This window comes from Pan paniscus, chromosome 9, assembly GCF_029289425.2.
Source record: "Pan paniscus chromosome 9, NHGRI_mPanPan1-v2.0_pri, whole genome shotgun sequence".
NCBI classification, from domain to species: domain Eukaryota; kingdom Metazoa; phylum Chordata; class Mammalia; order Primates; family Hominidae; genus Pan; species Pan paniscus.
Genome location: NC_073258.2, coordinates 2,644,328 through 2,665,875, shown reverse-complemented (window position 1 = coordinate 2,665,875; position 21,548 = coordinate 2,644,328). Strand labels below are relative to the sequence as shown.

Genomic DNA, 21,548 nt, shown 5'->3' with positions numbered 1-21,548 from the left:
GGCTGTGGGCAGGAATCTTTTGGTCTACTCGGAGCCCTGGGCAGCACCCCCTATCTGTGATATGCCTGCAGCCAACGGCTGGCGTGGCAGGGACTCTGAGGGCAGGCCCAGCCAGCCCCGGAAGCAGAGGTGTGTGGAGGCCATGCTGGGTGCTGGAGACAGACAGGACCAGTCCCACGGTGGACCAAGGACAAGGGCAGTGTGCCCACCTGTGCTTGCCTTGGGATAGAGACAGCGTGCCAGCCCTGAGCCTCAGGATTGGCCTGAGAAGGGATCAAACTGTGTCGGGTGCAGAGACTGGGAGGGGGTCAGCCCATGTGTGGCTGGATACGTGTCCCCAGAGAAGAGACGGTCTGCCAGTCCCCAGGCTTACTGAGGGGCAGGGACGACCTGGTCCATTCCTGGTGCTGTGGGTGAGCCACCTTGGGGGAACGGTCACCAGCACCTCCCTGCCTCAGGCTCAGGCTCCTGGGCAGGCGATGAACCCTGACCAGCCCTGATGGCACACATGCACTGACCATCACGACCCCCCCAAAAGGGTCACCTCAGGATGTGGAGAGGTGGCCCCACACGCGTGTGGCACGCACGTGCAGCAGGCTTCAGGCCATATCTCTCCTGCGGGCGCAAGGCTACCGACCACCCTGACCTGACACCTGTGCCCACATCACCCTGGCTCTCGGGCTGCAAAGATGAACTCCTGCTGGGGCAACCGTGGCAGGGAGAAGGGGCCCATGCTTCCCTCGGGGAACCTGCCTCTGCCTCTTGCTGCCCAGCGACAGCGTCGGATGGGACCCAGCTCTGCAGCTGAGGGAGCCCGTAGGGGCCGGGGGAGCCACGTGGAGGCGTCAGGCTGCATTCTGCGAGACTCCTGCCCGGCACTGGACTGCACACCGGGCTGCCCCCTGACCCACAGCCCCTCTCCACTGTGGCCATGAGCCCCAGCAAGCAAGCTGCCATAAGACACGCGGTGTCCACAGGTCTCAGCCTTCTGCACCCTACACGGTTCCTGTCAGGGGAACCGACCTCTGAGTGCTGGTCTCGGCCGCGGGTGTGCTGCAGCACATGCCTCCCCCACACGCTGCTTCTGGCAGCCGCTGAGGGTGGCAGAGACAGCAGACAGGCCTTGGGAGACCCAGGCATCCTGGCCCCCAGACCCTAGAGCTGCCTGAAAGATGTTTCCACAGGCGTCCTTGCCTCCTTCCCTCCCTCCCTGAGTCTCCATCCAAACCTCTGTTGTCCTCCGAGGACAGGGTGCAGCGGCAACACCAGAGCAGGAGGGAGATGCAGACACGAGGGGAGCCATGTTGCTGGGCGCGAGCCTTAAAGTTGCTGTGCTTCCCGACCCAAGTGAAAGGAGAAATGGGACCCGGGGCACGGCCCTCACTTCAGAAGGAAGCACAGCGGCTCCTCAGAGGAATAATGCTCTTCCCAGCACCAAAGCTTTAATTCCTCAGGCTGACAGCGGTGCAGGGGGCCTGGTCCTCATCAGGGTTTCAGCAGCAGATGCCATCACATCTTGTTCTTGGGAAACTGCTGACGACCCAACCCTGGGGCTGAGCTCCCAAGACAGAGGCTGGGCAGGGCCAGGGCCTTGAACCCATGCACACCTGGCTCCAGTCCCTCTGGCTGGTCCGTGGAGAGCGCTGGGGTCTCGCCCTCAAATCCCTCTCTTGTTCTCTGGTGACTTCCCACTTCCCACTCCCCCACCTCTGTCCTCACAAGCGGCGTGGCTGAGGGAAGAGAGCCATCCCACCCCACGCTGTAGCAGAGGCTGCCCAACCTGATTAAAGCTGCCCAGAGTCAAGAGGAGCCTGGGATTGAGACTAAGTCCCCTCAACTGCATGACATGAAAAGTTCCTTTTTGGCAAAGCTGCACCTGAGAGTCCTGAGGAATTCTGAAGGGGCCGAGTCCCCATCCTTCATGCCCCTTATCCCTGCTGTCCACGCTGAGGCCTGCGCCTGCCTCTCTGCCTTCTCAGCAGAGTGGCCAGCCGCTGTGACCACTGCTCTCAGGAGAGTGGGGGATGAGACGCCAGAGGTGATGCAGGCTCAGGGATGAGAGGCCAGAGGTGATGCAGGCTCAGGGATGAGACGCCAGAGCTGATGCAGGCTCAGGGATGAGAGGCCAGAGGTGATGCAGGCTCAGGGATGAGACGCCAGAGGTGATGCAGGCTCAGGGATGAGACGCCAGAGGTGATGCAGGCTCAGACCCTGGCTCTCAGGAGAGTGGGGGATGAGACACCAGAGGTGATGCAGGCTCAGGGATGAGAGGCCAGAGGTGATGCAGGCTCAGGGATGAGAGGCCAGAGGTGATGCAGGCTCAGACCCTGGCTCTCAGGAGAGTGGGGGATGAGAGGCCAGAGGTGATGCAGGCTCAGGGATGAGAGGCCAGAGGTGATGCAGGCTCAGACCCTGGCTCTCAGGAGAGTGGGGGATGAGAGGCCAGAGGTGATGCAGGCTCAGGGATGAGAGGCCAGAGGTGATGCAGGCTCAGACCCTGGCTCTCAGGAGAGTGGGGGATGAGAGGCCAGAGGTGATGCAGGCTCAGGGATGAGAGGCCAGAGGTGATGCAGGCTCAGACCCTGGCTCTCAGGAGAGTGGGGGATGAGAGGCCAGAGGTGATGCAGACTCAGGGATGAGAGGCCAGAGGTGATGCAGGCTCAGACCCTGGCTCTCAGGAGAGTGGGGGATGAGAGGCCAGAGGTGATGCAGGCTCAGACCCCGGCTTCAGGAGCTTGGGGTGGGGCCGTGGGACGGTGCGCGATAGCATCAGTCCACAGGGGCAGGCAGAGGCGGTGTGGGGATGCCACGGGGAAGCCACCTGCCCACGGGGGTCCACGGGAGTCCAGGCTACAGGCAGAAAGCCTTGAACTCAGGCCAAGCAGCATGGACCTTCCCTGAGAGCCTGGCTGCAGGTGAGGGATGGCAGGCTAGGAGGGTGCCCAGGAGGGGTGGGTGCAGACGTGGCCAGAGGGAAGGCCCAAGAGACATCTCTGAAGCCACCGTTCCTGATTATTCAGAGGCAGGGTCCACAGTGAGTGACTCGGTGGGGCTGGAGGAACCCAGGGTGACCCAGACGGGGCTCTGGAGCGGGTCCCTAACATCTGAAAAAGTCCTCCCAGGGAACTCGGAGCTGGAACTTCCAGGCAGCTTCGGGGGTGACCTTTGTATCCGGCCAGCCGAGCGGGGAAAGGAGACCTTGTGTCCTGCAGGGAGAGAGGCAGCCTGGGGGTGAGGGGCAGCCTGGGGGTGAGAGGGCAGTCTGGGGATGAGGGACAGCCTGAGGTCGCAGGCACCTTGGCTGTTGGGGGCTGTTCTACCTGGCAACAGGGAGAGCCGGGACTGGGATGGCCACAGCTCAGCCTCCAGGTGAGGAGCCCAGGGCCCTGCTCGAGCTGTGACCTCCACGGTCACGGAGTCCTCGGAAAAAGAGAAGTTGAGCTTGTTCCCCTGGTAGAAGATGCCGGAGACGCTCACTCTGGAGATCCCCGACAGACACACAGGGTCAAAGGTCATACCCGCTCGGGTGACCCTGTGGGAGGAGAGGTTTGTGAGGTGGCAGGTGGGGGCATGGGCTGCCCTCTGCCAGCCTCTGCACTTACCTGAACCCCGTGCACCCGAAGACCACCGCCTGCAGGAAGCCCCCCATGCCTGTCAGGAAGTTCACAGCGCCTGACCCGTCTGCATTCTCCGTCCACACCTGCAGGGGCAAGGGCAGCTGACACCAGGACCCCCAGGACACCGTCCTCTCTGGGCTGCTGTCCCAAGATCCGGCAGGAAGCTCCAGGGGTGCACCCTGCTGTGCCTGCTCTGAGGCCGGGCTCCACTCCCACCACAAGGGGCCCAGTGGGAGGCAGGCGTGGCCAGGCTGACCTTGAAGGGTTCAGCCATGTTGGCAAAGCTCCTGTCCAGGAGGCTCCGGGCCCGCACTGTGTCCTTCAGCTCCATCCAGCCCACAGCAAACATGCTCTGGGGTCAGAGGTAAGAGGACACACAGGGGTGAGGCCCACTGCGTGGGCAGAGAAGACTGAGGCCAATGGGGTAGGAAATCCACAGCCCCAGGGTGCTCACCCAGGTCATGGCGGGGCCCTGGGGGGACGTCACAGCCTCGTAAATCTCCAGATTTTTCCTGCGAACATCAGGACTCAGGGAGAAGGGGACTGGGTATCCCAGGAGCACGACGTCTGCCTGCTTCACCACCTCTCCTACAGGGAGGTGCCGCTGACTGGCAGGTGTTCCAGGACAGACTCGAGGGTCTCGACGGCAGGGGAGGAGCCCTTGAAGGGGTCCACTCACCAGGCTCATACCCGTCGAACTCCGGGTGGAAGTTCTGCTCCACGTCAAAGGGTACCTTGATCTTGTCAGCCACTGCCAGCCACTGGCTGGGGATGGGCAGACCCAGGTCCTGGGCCAGGGCAGCAGCAAAGCGCAGGCTGGAGGTGGAGGTAGGTGGGGGAGGCTGCAACCCCTACACTTCCAGCTGCTGCCTGCCTAGTGGGGGCACCGGGGCAGGTCTCCAGCTGGGGCGGGGGTGGGGTGAGGTGAGGGGATCTTGTGTCTGACCTGTTCTGGACCAGGACGTTGGTGTACACAGAGTTGTCGACCCCTGAATGGTACTCGTCGGGGGACATGACTCCTGGACACACAAGTCCAAGATGGTGCTCAGTGCAGAGTCTCAGAGGCCTTCCCTCCACGCCGGTGGTCAGCGTGGGGCTGGCACACGTGAGGTGTCTGAAAATCATCTGCTGAGTCTGGGAGCATCCACCCTTCCTCCCCGAGCCCCTCCCCACCATGGCCCTCACCCCTCAGGTGGTACTTCTCCTCCCTGGGGCTCCACTCAACACGACTGCACCAAAACTCGGCCACAGCCCTGACCACGTCCCAGCCACCAGCCTCTCGAAATAGCTGCAGGTCCTGGGGAGCAGGAGGCGGCACAGAGGCCAGGGCCCCAGTCACTCTCATTCCCAGTGGCCTGTCTGTGCCCAGAAGCAAGGCCTGGCACTGAGACACCTGTCCTCAGCCAGCTTCCCAGGACCAGCCCCAAACAGGAAGCCACGAGGAGTGGGGGCTACACCAGCTGCCTGGCCACACTTGCAGGAATGGTGGGCACACAGCACCTCACCTGGGTGGTATGGTAGTACAGCTCGAAGGCCAACACCACGGCCCCGTTGATGTGGACTTCCTGGACTCCGTAAATGTCCTCGGGGCAAACCTCTAGGCCGGAGTCTGCACTCTCCCAGGCAAACTTGGCTCCCTGAGGGGTTGGGAGGGGGCAGACCTGACCTTGTTGGAGGGGAGCGGTGGCCCCCCAACTTTCCCATGCCCTCGCCCTGGGGGGGGGGGCACGGCCTGCGCCAGGTACCCTGGTGGGTGCTACTGCTAGAAGGCCCACTGCACGTCCTCACGGGGCCAGGTGGCTTCTGCCCAGTTCTCACCGAGTGCTGACCCTGGTGCAGGGCAGCAAGGGCACCCCAGGGGGTCCTGGGCCAAAGCAGGGTCCCAGCCCGCTGCGGTTCCCACCTCCTCTCTCTCAGGTGCGGGCTGCAGGGCACTGCTGAGGCCCCACAAGCCTCAGGGTGGGGAATCTAGGATGTCCCAGCTTTGTCCAGAGGGGGCCTGGGGAGAGGGATACAGACCTGGGAGGGGTGTGGGGGCCGCAGGCCCTGCAGGGCCCTATGGGCCAGTGCCCCAGGTCCCCTCACCTGGTAGCCCAGGTTCTGGGCGTTCTCCAGGGCCCCGTCCAGCGTGCGGATGCGGTACTCCAGGATGGCCCTGGCGGCTTCTGGGTGGAACATCAGGATATTCGGGAACATCCAGAGGTCCTGAGAGCACGGTCCCTCGTTCTAGCGCCAGACAGGCCGTCACCGCTCCCGCCCCTCCTGGCCACATTCCGCCCCAGCAGAGCTCCATCGCTGGCGTCTTCTGGGTTCCTCCTCGGCTGCCCACTCAGATCTGCAGGCCCTCCCCACCTGCCCACCCAGTTCTGTCTCCAGCCCAGACGCTCCTGGAGTTCTGGTGCTCAGCCCCACACTTTGCCTCCCCAGCCGGCGTTTGTGTGGCCTCAGAGGCTCCAGCCCGAATACGTGCATGGGCAGCTTCAGGCCGGCAGTGAATGACTCGGCCTCTGAGAGCCTCATCAAAGAAACGGCCACAGCGGCAGCACCGGGAGGCTCAGACAACGATGGAGCAGCCCCAGCACAGTCACTCTCGACACCTCCACGCCCAGCAGCCATCGTGCCCCTCCACTCTGTGCCCTCAGCGTCCCCGTCACCCCCGTCGGCCTCCAGTACCGGGCTCCACGCAGCCCCACAGGCCTTCCCAGTCCCCACAGGTCCCCGTCCTGATAGGTCCCTGGAGCTCCACTGGCCCTCAGGTAAACTCCAAGCGCCACACTACTGTCTACAGACGCTGGTGATCTGGACCTGCAGCCCTTCTCGCCTTGGTGGAGGCCCCTCCCCACGCTCTGGAAAGTGCCTCAGGCCCTCTCAGCTCTGGTCTCTGCACCTTCCATTCCCCTCACCTAGATCACTCCTCTACCAAACGCCTGCACACCTTCCAGGCCTCTTCCCTTTTGCCACAGTCCCTGGGCTTCCCCAGCCATAGCCCTGGTCCCAGGGAGGGCAGAGGCCGTGGACCTCCATGTGTCGCCTGCTGTGTGGCTGGTGCTGGGTGTACAGTGCTCACCTGGTCCCAGAAGACGTGGCCCCAGTAGCATTCCTCACGGCTCCCATTGGAGAGGCCCCCAGGACTGAGGCCATGGCAGATGTATCCTGGGGCCTTGGGCTGGGGCAGGGCACTGAGCAGGTAGTAGAGGGAGCCACGCAGGGCCTGGCGCAGGGGCAGGGGCCCCACCATGTCCAAGCCACATTCTACCCAGAGTTGGGTCCAGGCCTGTGCGTGAGCCGTGTACAGAGCTCCCCTGGCCTGCAGCTGCAGGGCCTCAGTGAGGCAGGCCTGAGCCTCAGCCTGGCTGCCGCCCACCGCCGTCAGGAAGTCCCACGTCCTAGCCTCCTCACCTTCCCCAAGGGTCAGGTCTGGGGGTGCTGGTGTCCACAGCATGTGTACCTCTTGCTGTGGCCCCCCGGGCTGCTCAGGGGTGAGGGTGTGGCCATACAGGTACCTGTGAGAGCGTGGCCGTGCCTCAGGGATGAGCTCCCTCCCTGGACTCCCTGGCTGCAAATCCAGCCCCCTCCTTACCGGGCTCCCTGGAAGTCAGGACCCTGATGCAGGTCCAGGTCTGGGCTTTCTGGGGAGAAGGCTGACCGCAGGAGCAGCGTGATGGGCCCGCTCCCCGGGGCCAGGCGGGCGATGGACACTCGGAAAGCCAGCATGTGGGGCAGCGTACGATGAGCATAGATGCACTGGGAGGCCCGGAAGCGGGGGCCCTCCAGGGTGTGAAGAAAGGAGCCTGGGGAGGCAGAAGCGAAGGCAGGTGGGTTGCCAAGCTATGGCCTCTCTGGGGCAGGAGTGGACCACCCGACCGCTGCCTCTCCCCACAATGAGGCGGGTCCCTCTGGGCCCTCGGCTGCTCGTTCCCGCTACAGCTGCACAGGAGGCCTCCAGGCGGAGGGAAGCGGGGAGCCTGCGGGCCTCTGGGGCCTCCTGTCTTACTGAGACTTCCTGTGTAAACTCAGGAGGTGCTGGTGGGATTCGATGCTGTGGTTGCCCCACCGACCTGGAACAATGCCTGGGGCAGGGGTGAGGCAGGCCAGGTGGCGCTACCTGTGTTGGTGTCCAGGGCAAAGGTCTCGGTCAGCTGCTCCCCCATCCCTGCAGGGGCCTCCAGCCGGACGTTGAGGGGGCTGGGCAGCATGGCCCGGTGCGTGTCCCCGCCAGCCCCATTGTACACGCCGCTCACGTGCAGCGTGTCGTGAAACACTCGTGTGCCCAGGTATGCGTTGGTCACAGTGGCCAAGAGACGGGGGTCACTGGGCAGAGAGTGGGCAGCAAACGTGGTGGGGTCCTCGCCGGCGTCCTCCATGGAGCTGCTGGGCCTGAGCGGCCTGATGGGGTGTCAGGGCCCGCGGGACTGGCTGGGCCTCCCTCTTGAGACCGTCTGTAATCCCCTGAAGCCTCCCTCAGAACTGGGGGGAGGTGCGGAACCAGCCGGGCAGCCCCGATTTTCCTGAGGCCCCTCCTAGACGGGGCCTCCCAGGAAAGGAGCTCAACTCTCAGAGGGGCTCAGACCCCAAAGGTTGATCTCCAGGAACCCAGCTGAGCCCCTGAGTGTGTCTCTCCCTCCTGGTACCTTAGAATTCCAGTCCTGACCCTGCTTTCCAAACGCACCCCCACAACCCCGGTCTTGCCCCCACCCTCTGTGGTCGGGACCTGCGTCTGTTGGTGGCAAGTGGGGGCGGGGGGGCGGGGGCGGGTGTGTGTGGAGGGTGAGGGGAGCGCCGGGCGGGATGGGGGAGGCAGTCTGGGGCTTCCGGGGCGCCGGGCGGGTGGGGGTCTCGGGGGTGTAGGCGACTGGGGCAGGCGGGGGTGGGGGAGGGAGGATGGGGCGACTGGGGGCTGGAGCGGCGGGGGCTGGGGGGACGGGCCGGGGCGGCCGGGAGCTGCGGGGCGGGGGCCTCTAGGACTCACCGCAGCCCCACCCGGTCGCCGGGCGCCAGCGTGGGAACCTGTGTCCCTCTGCTCCACGCCAGGGCCGGGAGGAAGGAGGAGCCGCCCGGCTGCCGCGCCGCCAGGAAGGTCCGCGGTCCCCGCCCCGAGGGCCCGGGCGGTCGCTGGGCGGCGGGGCGGTCGCTGGGCGGCGGGGCGGTCGCTGGGCCGGGCCCGGGGGCGGGACGTGGACTCGCGGCCGCAGCCCCGGCTCCCCTCGGTCCCCGCTGGCAGCGGCCGTGTGGGTCGCGTCCGGGGGCCTGGCGTTCCCTGCACGAAGCGCCCTGAGTGAGCAAAGCTCGAGCCTGGACCCCGAGCTGCGTCCCGGGGCGGCTGTGGGTGGGGCCCGCGGGCCGGGGGTTCCCTCCCGCGCCTCCTCCGTCCGCCCGCGCCCCCGGCCGCCTCCACCTGGGTCCTCGCCTCGCTGTTGCCTGAGGGCTCGGGGGTGGGGGGGCTCCGATGCCAGCGAGACCCCAGCCCCAGCCGGCGCCCGGGTTCTCGACACCGTCCGGAGAAAGAACTCGGGGTCGGGTCAGAAGGAAGCGAGAGGCTGGAAGCGAAGCGAAGGCACAGACCCGCCGCGCTCGGCGGAGCTTGGGTTTCCTCCTTGGGGGGCGGAATAATCTTCAGGGATTCTGGAAACGAAGGGGATTTCAGGGAACCCCGGCCCCCGCCGCGCCTGCCCCTTCTCCCTTATTTGGCGTTTTGCCGGCAAGGCTCATGGACGTCTCACTCGCACGGGTTTTTGGCCATTTTCTCGCTCTCGTTTTGGGTTTTCTGTTAAACTGCGGTCCCTTTGCCTCGGTCCTGGTCCAGCTGCTGCTTGGGTTTTCCATCCTCCTGAGACCACCGGTGCAATTCCCAATTCCCATCTCAACGCCACCGCCCACCCGGACACCGCTGGGCTCAGCCCTGGGCCCGCTCGTCCCGGTATCTCACGCTCCCTGACCCGGCCTCAATGTCCTGACCACTCGGGGCAGCCGGAGACGCCGGGGTCCAACACGTGCTCGGAAGCCTGCTGCTCCCACGGAGTCCCCAGCACAGGTGAGGACGACTCCACCTGTCCTGCTGCCCAGGCCGTGAGCCCCGGTTTCTCTCTGTCACCCACACGGCATCCACCCTATGGACAGGTCCTGTGGCTCCACCTCCAACAGGCCATGGGCCCACACCTCCTCCTGGAGTGGCTCAGTCGCTCCCAACTTAGGCCTTTGTTGTGAACAGACACCCCCACAACATTTAAGGCAGACCCTGCACTCTGCCCAGAAGGCAGCCATGGCGCCCAACTCACGGAGGACGAGCCAAAAGCTCTCCTCACACAAGCTCCACCCGCAAACCCCCTCCTGCACCTGCCTGGGTTCCCTGACCTCATCTCCTCCCCCTCCCCTACTCCGCTGCCGCTACCTGGCTTCCTTGCTGCTTCTGGAACTTTCCAAGCACGCAAGCTCCACCCGCAAACCCCCTCCTGCACCTGCCTGGGTTCCCTGACCTCATCTCCTCCCCCTCCCCTACTCCGCTGCGGCTACCTGGCTTCCTTGCTGCTTCTGGAACTTTCCAAGCACGCAAGCTCCACCCGCAAACCCCCTCCTGCACCTGCCTGGGTTCCCTGACCTCATCTCCTCCCCCTCCCCTACTCCGCTGCCGCTACCTGGCTTCCTTGCTGCTTCTGGAACTTTCCAAGCTCCCCGCCTGGCTTGCTCTGGCAGCATTATTGTCTGAAGCCCTTTTTCTCAAGACTTCTTTGGGGCTTGCCCCCTCACTCCTTCGGGTTTTCAAATGCCCAGTCGTCAGTTAGACTTCCTCAGACCCCCGTTTCATGCAACAGAAAACCCTGCGCTCCATCCATTCCCACCAGCCCCAGGCTCTGCCTTACTTTCCTCCGCAGCATTTATCCGCCCCGCCTCTGAATCTTTATTACATTGTTACTTGTTGATGCATCATAGGCCTTTTTTTTTGTTTTTGTTTTTTTTTGAGACGGACTCTCGCTCTGTCGCCCAGGCTGGAGTGCAGTGGCGTGATCTCGGCTCACTGCAAGCTCCACCTCCCGGGTTCACACCATTCTCCTGCCTCAGCCTCCGGAGTAGCTGGGACTACCTCGCCCGCCACCACGCTCGGCTAATTTTTTTGTATTTTTAGTAGAGACGGGGTTTCACCGTGTGAGCCAGGATGATCTCGAACTCCTGACCTCGTGATCCGCCCGTCTTGGCCTCCCAAAGTGCTGGGATTACAGGCTTGAGCCACCGCGCCCGGCCACATCATAGGCCTATTGATTGTGGTGTGTAGTTATGTATCAGATACACATTTATTTATTACTTATTAGCGATGGGGTCTCTTTCTGTGGCCCAGGCCAGAGTGTGGTGGCAAAATCATATTAGGTTGGTGCAAAAGTAATTGCGGTTTTTGCTTACTTTCCAACCAACCTAATAGCTCACTGCATCCTCGAACTCCTAAGCTCAAGCCTCGAACTCTTGCCTCAGCCTCCTGAGTATCTGGGACCACAGGCATGCGCCACCACACCTGGCACACGTATACATATAATATACGTACTTGTGCTATTGCGTTGTGTATCACATACATGTGTTGTGTATGTATCGTATATATATGTATTGTATTACATTGTGTATCATATAGGTGTTTGTCTTCTTACCTAGAATGTCAGCTCTAGGAGGACAGGGGTTTTTGTGTTTTGTGAAATGAAGAAATGGAGTTAGAAAGTGGATTATAGTAGAGGATTTCCCCTGGGCAGTGATGGGGCTGAATCCAGAGTCTCCCCCACCTCCCCACTCAGACTGGAGTCTCAGCAGCCCAGCAGGGTTGAGCAGAGAAAACTCCAGGATTCGAGGACTGTCCGCTGCGGGTCCTGTCCATCAGGGCCCCTGTCGCAGCACTTTCTGCAGTCAGGCTGCCCCCTGAGACTCACTTTCCTCATTGGGGAACCGGGGGCCACCATCCTGCCCTGTGAAAGTGGAATGCTGGAAAGATTGTGAGCACCGACCTGTATTGTACCACACCTGGCCAGGTGTAATAGAAACCAACAGAAATGAGTGCACAGGGGTATTTACCGTCAGTGCATGGGGGCTGCTCACCCACCGTGTGGTCATGCCTCCCACCCAGCACGGGGGTTCTGCGCTGTCTCCACCTGCCCTAGTCTCCCTTCCCAAAGATCTCAGACACTGGACGCCTCTGGGCCTGGGCCATAGCCTCAGGGATGGTCTCATTCCTAACAGGGAGGGACGGTGAACTGCCTACCTCCAGTCTACATGGGCATAGTTCTGGGGGCTGTTGGGCCACACTGCAGATGCGGATCAGGCAGTGAAGGGTCATTCTGCCCCCAGGTAGGTGCTTAGTTAATTGGAGCTCTCGCCGTCATTATTGTGGCTTGGGGTCGGGAGGTGTCTTCAAGGGGAATGGCTGGAGGGTCTCAGGAGAGGAAGGTGGGTGGAGTAGTGGTGGGGCTGGGGGAGAAGGGGTCCCTCAGGTGTGGAGAGAGGGGCAGGTCCTGGGCCTGTCCTGGACGGGGCAGGGTGCCGTGTCTGGGCCTCCCACATGCCTGTCTGGGGCCTCTCGGCTCAAAAGTTTCCCAGAGGCCGAGAGCAATATCCTCCCGCCCTTGGAATGGGCCGTTCTCTCCACGGGGACTTTGACTAGGGTCTTCCACCCTGCTCTGGCCACCAGGGCCTCAGAAGGTCGAGATGAGTTCCTTGGGAGGTTGTGGGTGGCCGTCCAGCGCTGGGTGTGTGATGACCAGATCCGGCTTTGCTCTCTTCACAGCCTGAAGCTCCTGTAGTGACTGCTCGCTCAGCTCCACAGAGGCCAGACTGCAGCCACACGCAGAGCAGAAGCAGGGTCAGCGGTGGGGGAAAGCAGCCAGGGCTTGGGGGCAGTGCCGTGGGGGCAGCCGGGCCGCGGGCAGTGACGGGCAGTGCCGTGGGGGCGGCCGGGCCGCGGGCAGTGACGGGCAGTGCCGTGGGGGGCGGCCGGGCTGTGGGCAGTGACGGGCAGTGCCGTGGGGGCGGCCGGGCTGCAGGCAGTGACCGGGCTGTCAGCTTGGCTGTGCCACAGACACTCAGGGACAGGTGGTGTCAGTTGAGAGGTTTGTCAGAGGCTGGGGGAGGGGGCAGAGGCCAGGCCTTGGGGGTGGCAAAAGGGTATCGGGGCCACTGGCCCAGGGTGCTGCCATGGGCACCAGACAACAGATGAACATTTGGTCAGACAAAGTGGTCAAGGCCCTGAGCTGTGGCCAGGGCTTCAGAGGGCAGGGCTGTCAGGGCTGGGCTCCCAGGTCAGTGTTTGAGCTCAGTCACATGGGAGGTCTCGGGAGGGGCTCCTCTTCAGGGTCCAGGGGAAGCCCCCAGGCACCCTCCCCCTCCCCGGGTTGACAGGCTGTGTCCCCAGCACCCTTCCCACCCCTGCCTCCACCTGAGGGTCTGCAGGCCGCATCCCTGGTGCTGCAGGACTGCACACAGGTAGGTCACCATGGGGGCGGGCAGTTGGCAGCCGCTGAGATCCAGGGTGGTCAGGGCGGGGCTCTGCCGAAGCACACTCACCAGGTACTGGAGCCCTCGCTGGGGGTCAGGCAGCTGTACCCTGTGGGAGGGCCGACCTCAGGAGCTGCTGGGGTGGTGGGGGCATCCCACGGTCCCTCCCAGGCCAGGCCTCACCTGACCGTCTGCACCCTGCACTGCGGCCAGGCTAGGCCCTCACTCAGCATACGCAGTCCTGCCTCACTGAGCCTGTTGTGGAGGAGGCCCAGCTCCGTCAGCGCGGGGGCTGCCCTCAGGGCCTCAGAAAGGTCTCGGCAGACTGCGTCAGGGAGTTTGCAGTGGGACAGCCTGTGGTCAAGAAGCACAGAGATTTACCTGCAGGCGCCTCAGCCACCGCACCACCTCCAACTGCACAAAATGCCCGCTTCCCGGTGGCCCAGGGTTCAGCTGAGAGATGTGTTGGTGCCACATCCTTCCCTGGACCCCGCAGAACCTACCCTGCCCTTTGTCACCATGCACCCCCGGGGAGCTGTGTTCATTTCTCCCTGCGACACTCTCTACGAGCTCTTCGGAGAGCTGAGACGTGTTTCAACATGTTTGCCGCACAATTGTCCACCAAGATGCGGTGGCCAACTCAGTTTATTTAGTCAGCTATTCCCTAATGGTTGGGTAGTTGTGCTGTTTCTCCTTTTTTTTTTTTTCCATTATAAATAATGGTGTGCTGAACATCTTACTTTACCAGCAGAATTGCTGGGCCAAATGTGATCACCTTTTTGCTCTTATGTTTATCTCCAGATTGCCACATCCCCCACCCCCATATCAAGCTAATGTGCCGAGTTGCCGTCAACGTAGGATGGACCTGTTTCACCATCAGTACTAGTTCCTAGATTTCCTCTTCCTTTCTGCTCACTTGGTGGTAGCTAAGAGTGACTGGCAAGTTATTGCCATGTAAGAACTGTACATGTGGCCGGGCGCGGTGGCTCACGCCTGTAATCCCAGCACTTTGGGAGGCAGAGGCGGGTGGATCACAAGGTCAGGAGATCGAGACCATCCTGGCTAACACGGTGAAACCCCGTCTCTACTAAAAATACAAAAAATTAGCCGGGCGTGGTGGCGGGCGCCTGTAGTCCCAGCTACTTGGGAGGCTGAGGCAGGAGAATGGCGTGAAACCGGGAGGCGGAGCTTGCAGTGAGCCGCGATCGCGACACTGCACTCCAGCCTGGGTGACAGAGAGAGACTCCGTCTCAAAAAAAAAAAAAAAAAAAAAAAGAACTGTACATGTGTAGCCACATTAAATCTCACCCCAACTCTCTGGATCTACTGGCTCCATTTCACAGGGGAGGAAATGGGAGCTCGGACAGATGGACTTGCCACTGGGCATGCAGAAGCAGGCTAGCATTTGCAGACAGCCTGACCTTGGAGCCTGAGCTTGAACACCTTCCTCCACTGCTTCTGAGAACCCAGCAGTTTCCAACGGCAGCCTCCCTTCAGAAGGAAAATACACTCTTGTCTTCTTTAATCCCTCCCTCAGTGCGCTTAGCTGCTTTCCACTCACACCAGGACCAACCTTTTCCTACCAGTACCTAACCTGGTAATGAAGCCCCAGACCCTCATCCCCTCCTCCCTCTGCTCTGTGTGGGCAGAGCCTGCCAGCTCCAGCACCCACAGGCCTCAGGCTCTGGTCTGACCCCTCAGCCTTCTTTCCTAGGCCATACTTCTGTCTCTGCCCAGGGCATCCTGCTCTCAGCCTGCTCCATGGGAAGAGCTGGGGGTGTGGCCACTCACGTGAGGCTGCTCAGATGGCACAGTGGGTCAGTCATTGCCTGAAAGAGTGGATGAAGAAGGGAGGCTGGCAGTTGTTTTGTGGTGCCTCGAGAACTGCTGGGAGAGAGAGGAAGGTGAAGCCCACCCTGCTCCTCACAGTGCCTCCCGGAAAGGACTCCTGTCTATCTCTAGTCTTGGGGTCTCAGAGCTGCCCCCCCTCCTCACCTCCTTGCTGAGCCACCCCCTTCACACTCCCCCAACCAAACCCAGAGCAAAACCACTCATCTGTGGCCCAGGCATCATCCCACTGGGGTGTCTGAGTGAGGTCAGTGGGATGGTATCACCCACATCCCCTACATGGGTCTTTGGGTCCCCAGGCCCAGCCCCTGCCAACACCGTGACATTCATCCTCTCAACAGATGCCAAGCCCCTGGGCAGGGGCTGAATTGGAGCTATATTCAAAGGAACTCTGGCAAAAGCCTTGCCCTGGAGGAGCCGAGGGTCTGGTGGAGGTGGGGCAGATGTCACAGCAGGGTGGTCAAAAGGGTACTTCTGGAGCCAGCTGGGGGAGCCAGGGCAGACTTGCAGGACAGGCAGCAAACAGAATATTCTAGGTGGAGGGAAGGGCAAGTGCAGAGGCTCTGGACAGAGGGCATCGTGTGTTCCAGAGCTTATTGTCAGAAAGTATAATGGGAAGAAGGGCTGGGCCAGAGCTGTAGGGCCATACTAGGAAGTTTTCATAGGTTGTGGGTGGCTGACGGTGGGCATGGTGAGGACACCCTGGGGAAGAAGATAGGAATTCAGTGGTTGCCTTGCAAGGAGGTGGTCAAAGCCTCCCCATTTGGGGAGCCAGGGTCTGGTCTGGAGGTGTGCCCCATGCCAGATGGACACTGAGGTGCACAGGTTTGCACCGGCACACACACCTCACACACAAGAGAGCATCTCTGCCCCGGAGACGCACCTGCTGCCACCCAGGCTGGCCTGGAGCCGCTTCCCCAGGCTCTTCTTCTTCTTCTCCTGCGCAGCAACCAGTCTGCAGCTGATCAGCCGCAGTGCCTGTCCAGCAGGGCAGCACCTCACGCAGTAGCTCAGAACAGCCACGTCCATGCGGCAGAAGCGCACTCGCTGCAGCGCTAGCTCCGGGAGCCCGCACAGGGCTTGGCGCACAAACGCGTCCTCCTGCGTCTCGTACAGGCAGTACAGCAACTCCAGTGGGTAGTTGGGCTCCTCTCCCTCCTCCTCCTCTGGCTCTTCGGTGTCCTCGAGCCCTTTGGCCCCCTCGGTCACCTCTGGTGCCACTCCGGGGCAGCCCTGTCCCTGTCCCTGCACCCACCGCAGGGCCTCCTGCTTCACACGCTCTGAGACCATGCAGCCGAAGTGGCGCTCGATGTCGCGCATCCGCTCCGCGCTCAGCAGTCCGAAGAGGAAGCGCGTGGTGAGCACCAAGTGGCTGTGCGGCTGGGTGTCCCCACGCAGGAGTGTCCCAACGCCGCCAGCCGCCGTCCTGGGCACCCCGCCGTCCTCCAGCAGGTAGGACAGTGCCGCGAGGAACTCCTGGAAGCTCTGGTCGATGAACTGGTAGGTGACCTCTGTCTCCAGCACGCCCGGCAGCTCCTTTTTGCTGAGAAACAGCGTCTGGACTTTGGAGCCACGAAGCTCCAGTTGCTCCAGTTCCTTCTCGGCAAACTGCGCCCTGCGTCCGAGGACGCCCTCGCGGGCCAGGCGGCACAGATTGCGCAGGTCGCCCTGCAACCGGGGCCCGTCGGCTACCGGAGCCGAGCTCAGCACGCTGGTGATGAAAAGCAGGTACACTGACGTGGTGGTCTTGGACGTGCGCGACAGGTCCCGACCGAGCTCCAGCTGCTGGCGCAGCACGGTGCACACGATCCAGCACACGAAGGGCACGAAGCACAGCGCGAACAGCGTCTCGTTCTCCTTCACGAAGCGGTAGGCGCGCTCGGCCCTCCTGTCGTCCCGGAAGAACTTGTAGAAATACTTCTTCTTGTCCTTATCGGAGAAGCCGCGCACCTCGGCGCACTGCGGGGAACACAGGCGGCCCTGCAGCCTCCCGGGGGCGGCGGCGCGCGTGGTCACCAGCAGGAGGGCCGTGGGCAGCAGCGCCTTACTCAGCAGCCCGCCTAGCACCCGCGCGCCGCTCGCCGCCTCGAAGGGGTCTGTGCAGGGCGCGGCCTCGGGGCCCCCCAGCGCCGGCAGCTCGTCCGCGCCGTCCAGGATGAAGAGCAGCCGCTGCGGCTGGGCCAGCATCTGCGGCACCGGCGCGCCGCGGTCGGGGCACTGGTCCAGGATCAGGTCAGCCAGGCTGCGCGTGCCCGGCCTCTCCAGCAGCTCGCCGCAGGGCAGGAAGAAGGCGAAGTCCACCTGGCCCTGGTACAGCTTGCCCGCCGCCCAGTCGTACAGGATCTTTTTGGCCGCCATGGTCTTGCCGATGCCCGCCGGGCCCTGCAGCACCACGGTCAGCGGCCGCCGGCCCTCCTCGTCGCGGCGGAAGAGGCGGTTGAAAGTGTGCGTGTCCGAGCGCCGCGCGCGCCCCGGCTCGGGCTCTTCCGCGGGGCCCAGCGCCTCCTCCTCCGGGGCGGCGCTCTCGGGCGCGATGAGCAGCTTGGTGAAGCGCTTGGTGATCTTCACGGAGCGGGCGTTCCTCTCCTTCACCCGAGCGTGCAGCTGCAGCACGTGCTCCCGGTACTTCTTCTTGTACTCTGGGCGCAGCGGGAGACAGCGCGGGGACAAGGGTCGGAGGTGGGGCAGGGAGCCTCAGTTTCCTCTACGGGACCACAGCCCACGCCCCTGGCGGCCCTCCCACCCCGGTCCTCCCCGGGACCCTCCAAGTGGGGTTGGGGACACTAGTGCCCCCCCCAGCGAGAGACCCACCGGACACGGAGAGCAGCGTCCCGGAGCCGAGGCCGAGCCCTGGAAGGGAAACTGGGGTGAGGTTCCGCCGAGGGCGGGAACAGGGGAAGGCGCCACGGGGGTCCGAGTCACCCTGAGGAGCACGCAGGGTCCTACCCCTGGGGCCCGCGAATTTGTGGATAAAACGCGCGGGGGCCGGGGACCGCGCCGGGGCTTCTCCGGGAAGCGGGAAGGCGGGCAGCCCAGCCTCTGCCCAGACAGGAGGGACCTCCCGCGCAGAACTCACGCTGCAGCCGCTGCTCCTGGAGCTGCGCCGCCACGTCGCGCGCGTCCGCCCTCTTGAGGGTCTTGCGGGCCACCTCCAGCGCAGGCTCCGGGCCGTAGAACTGGGCCAGCTGCTCCGCGAGGTCCACGGCGTCCGCGCGCTCCAGCCGCCCCCACGGGATGCTGCGTCCGTCCGGGCCCACGTCGCGCAGCTTGTGGCGGAAGCGCTTCAGCTGCTCTTGGCTCAGTTCCTCCAGCGCAGCCAGGAGCAGCTCGCGGGCCACCGCGAGGCGCGGCCCCGTGCTGGAGGCGGGCGGGCGCGGGTCACCGGGGAGCGGCCCTCGGGTGACCCCCGCCCGCCCCCGACTCTGGCGCCGGAGAACCCACCGCGGGCAGGGCCTCAGGGAGTCCCGGGCCAAGCATCGTCTGGATCCATGGGGTGGGGGGAGGGGGCAACGGGGAGTGACCCCAGACTTTTCCCTCCCCCGTCCCCGGACCCGGGTCGGGGCGTCTTGGTGTTCTTCGCCCTCTGAGGGTGAAGTGGGCACTGGCCGCCGCTGATCTGAGCTCTGGGGGGCACCTTCCTCCCCTGCACCTCCCTTTCTGCTTCTGTCCTTCCACACCCCAGGACAGGTCACATGCCCCGAGGGAGGCATTTCCAAGGAACCCTGAGCTCTCTTTCCTCACTTTCCTTCTTTTCCCTCTCTTCCCGAGCCCGGAGCAGAACTGGCCTCTTTGGCAGCAGACACTGCCAGGCCCAGGCTGTATTCCTGGGGCCCCCACCCCTGCCACCCTTTGGTGGGGCCCAGCTTGGGGCCTTGCACCAGGGCCCGAATCTGAGCCCCTGGTGGGGAACAGACTCCACAAATGCCCTCTGTGGGGAGGCAGTGCTTGGCTCCTGAGCCTGGGAGTGAGGGTGGGGGAAGGATGTGGACAAGGGTGGAGAGCCTGAGGGAGTCAGCGGGTGAGGTGGAGGCCCCAGAGGGCTGAGACCAGCCGGTTCCCAGTGACCACCCTGGGGCCAGCACTCACCTGGAGCAGGGGGCCTCTGGCTGGTCCATGGGGTCTCTTCCTCCCTGGGTCTAGCACTCCGGGGCAGAGGTGGGGATCAGAGAGGTGATTCCTTCACAGGCTGAGCTGGAGCCAAGTCTTAGAGGTTGTCCAGCCCGGTCCATTCCCCGGGTCCACACACCGCAGCTCAGCTGGCACGAGATGGTGTTGGGCACCGTGGCACACGCAGAGCATTGCCCTTTAAGGGCTCGGCTTGGTGACCTTTGATTTTCTTACTCCTTTATCCCATTAATGTTCCCCAAGAACCCCTGGGTGTGGCATCGGGGCATGGCTGTGAGCAGGCAGCTTCAGAGCAAGGCGGGTTGTGTGAAGGAGGTGGCTGGCTCAGAGCCAGGCCTTCAGTTGAGGCCTGGGGAGAGGTTAGACTCTGAAGGCAGGGGTGAGGAAAGACTTCCAGGTAGAGGGAACAGGGGGGACAGCCAGCAGCACGCACAATATATGGGAGGGAAGGCAGTCTCCAGGGAGACGCCGGGCACGGGTCTGCACTGCAGCCTCCCCACCCGACCTGAACAGCTGGCGGGCAGAGGCTGGACGTCAGGGGTGTTCGAGACCCCCGGGACCAAATGTGAGAGTGTGTGGAACGGGGGGGTTAATATGTGGAAATGAGAGGTGCTGGGTAAAATAAGGCTGAGACCTACTGGGCTGCATTCCCAGGAGGGTAGACATTCTAAGTCACAGGATGAGACAGGAGGTTGACCCAAGATACAGGTCATAAAGGCCTTGCTGATAAAATGAGGTGGTGTAAAGAAGCCGGCCAAATCCACCAAAACCAAGATGGCGACGAGAGTGACCTCTGGTCATCCTCACAGCTCATTACTCTAGTTACAGTACATTCGCACACTAGAAGACACTCCCACCAACACGATGACAGTTTATAAATGCCATGGCAAAGTCAGGAAGTTACCCTATATGGTCTAAAAGGGGAGGAACCCTCAGTTCTGAGAATTGCCCACCACTTTCCTGGAAAACTCATGAATAATCCACTCCTCGTTTAGCATATAATCAAGAAATAACCATAAAAATGGGCAACCAGCAGCCTTTGGGGCTGCTCTGCCTATAGAATAGCCATTCTTTTATTCCTTTACTTTCTCAATAAACTTGCTCTCACTTTACTCTTTTTTTTTTTTTTTTTCACGGAGTCTCGTTCTGTCGCCAGGCTGGAGTGCAGTGGCACGATCTCGGCTCACTTCAAACTCCGCCTCCTGGGTTCAAGCAATTCTCCTGCCTCAGCCTCCTGAGTAGCTGGAATTACAGGCATGCACCACCATGCCTGGCTAATTTTTGTATTTTTAGTAGAGACGGGGTTTCACCATGTTGGTCAGGCTGGCCTTGAACTCTTGACCTTGTGATCTGCCTGCCTTGGACCTCCCAAAGTGCTGGGATTACTGGTGTGAGCGACCATGCCTGGCACTTTACTCTTTATGGATTTGACTCAAATTCTTTCTTGCATGAGATCCAAGAACCATGATGTCTGGATCAAGACCTCTTTCTGATAACAGTTTGGCTGTGTGTCCCCACCCAAATCTCATGTTGAATTGTAATTCCCAATGTTGGGGGAGAGACCTGGTGGCAGGTGATTGGATCATGAAGGTGGATTTCGTCCTTGCTGTTCTTGTAATAGTGAGTAAGTTCTCATGAGATCTGGTTGTTTGAAAGTGTGTAGCATGTCCCACTTTGCTCTCTCTGTCCTGTTGGCCACATGAATATTTGCCTGCTTCCCCTTTGCTTTCTGCCATGATTGTAAGTTTCCTGAGGCCTCCCCAGAAGCAAAAGTCTGTACAGCCCACAGAACCAGGAGCTAGTTAAACCTCTTTTCTTTATAAATTACCCTGTCTCAGGTATGTCTTTACAGCAGTGTGAGAATAGACTAAGACAAATTATAACAAGTAAAGAGATTGAATTACTAATTACAGGGAAAAAAAACCTTCCCACAAAGAAAAGCTCTCAAGGGAATGCTTCCCAACTCATTCTCTGAGGCCTGTGACACTGATACCAAAACCAGGCAAACTCATCAGAAGAAAACTGTAAACCAATATCCTTCATGAATACAGGCATGAAAAATCCTCAACAAACTACTTCAGAAACAGAATCTATTCACATATAAAAACAATTACAAACCATGACTAAGTGTGTTTTCTCTAAGGAGTGCAAGGTTGGTTTAACATCCAAAAATCAATTAATGTAACATATCATAGTAATACTTAAGAGGACAAAAACTGCTTGATCATCTCAATAGAGACAGAAAGAATAGTCTACATTTTCCAACACCTCTTCATGATTAAAAACACTAAGCAAACTGGGAAGAATGGAAGGAGCTTCCCAATCAGAAAATCCCCCAATATTTGGAATAAACAATACACTTGCAAATAACACATGGGTCAAAAAACAAGTCAGAGGAATTAAAAATACGTTTAACCAAACTGGGCATAGTCCTAGCTACAGGACAGGCTTAAGTGGGAGGATTGCTAGAGTTCAAGACCATCTTTGGCAGGGTAA

At 61.5% G+C, this 21,548-nt stretch overlaps 2 protein-coding genes across 5 annotated transcripts; both read right to left on the bottom strand.

The window, feature by feature from the left end:
* Window positions 1-1,420: 1,420 nt before the first annotated feature.
* PGGHG (protein-glucosylgalactosylhydroxylysine glucosidase) lies at window positions 1,421-8,717 on the bottom strand. 4 transcript variants are annotated; one of them, XM_034931789.3, is made up of 14 exons: window positions 8,587-8,717; window positions 7,723-8,003; window positions 7,198-7,408; window positions 6,685-7,120; window positions 5,703-5,822; window positions 5,123-5,254; window positions 4,803-4,914; window positions 4,564-4,636; window positions 4,297-4,433; window positions 4,072-4,205; window positions 3,874-3,969; window positions 3,603-3,700; window positions 3,321-3,532; window positions 1,421-3,206 (listed from the first exon to the last, which is right to left on the bottom strand). In XM_034931789.3, the coding sequence occupies exons 2-14, from the start codon at window positions 7,979-7,981 to the stop codon at window positions 3,013-3,015; spliced, it is 2,214 nt and encodes a 737-aa protein (XP_034787680.3). In that variant the 5' UTR covers window positions 7,982-8,003; window positions 8,587-8,717; the 3' UTR covers window positions 1,421-3,012. The 4 variants fall into 4 exon arrangements, with proteins under 4 accessions (XP_034787680.3, XP_034787677.3, XP_034787682.3 ...); XM_034931786.3 differs by having other exon boundaries at window positions 7,723-8,056; window positions 8,587-8,712; XM_034931791.3 differs by having other exon boundaries at window positions 7,723-7,928; window positions 8,587-8,704.
* A 1,379-nt stretch (window positions 8,718-10,096) lies between these two features.
* On the bottom strand, window positions 10,097-18,637 carry NLRP6 (NLR family pyrin domain containing 6). The gene is made up of 7 exons (XM_014346641.4): window positions 18,004-18,637; window positions 17,739-17,777; window positions 15,811-17,566; window positions 14,871-14,963; window positions 13,263-13,433; window positions 13,021-13,188; window positions 10,097-12,419 (listed from the first exon to the last, which is right to left on the bottom strand). The coding sequence occupies exons 1-7, from the start codon at window positions 18,635-18,637 to the stop codon at window positions 12,281-12,283; spliced, it is 3,000 nt and encodes a 999-aa protein (XP_014202127.4). The 3' UTR covers window positions 10,097-12,280.
* Between the last annotated feature and the right edge of the window lie 2,911 nt (window positions 18,638-21,548).

Bases quoted from the DNA above. Each gene is read 5' to 3' on its own strand.
- PGGHG (XM_034931789.3), bottom strand. From the start codon at position 7,981: ATGGAGGACGCCGGCGAGGACCCCACCACGTTTGCTGCCCACTCTCTG. The intron at 4,915-5,122 runs GTGAGGTGCTGT...CCTGCTCCCCAG, and splicing joins TGTACTACCATACCACCCAG to GACCTGCAGCTATTTCGAGA. The intron at 4,206-4,296 runs GTGAGTGGACCC...ACCTCCCTGTAG, and splicing joins GTTCGACGGGTATGAGCCTG to GAGAGGTGGTGAAGCAGGCA.
- NLRP6 (XM_014346641.4), bottom strand. From the start codon at position 18,637: ATGCCTCCCTCGGGGCATGTGACCTGTCCTGGGGTGTGGAAGGACAGA. The intron at 17,567-17,738 runs GTGGGTCTCTCG...CGCTGCGCCCAG, and splicing joins GACGCTGCTCTCCGTGTCCG to AGTACAAGAAGAAGTACCGG. The intron at 12,420-13,020 runs GTGGAGGCAGGG...GTGTGGCTGCAG, and splicing joins TGCGGCCTGCAGACCCTCAG to TCTGGCCTCTGTGGAGCTGA.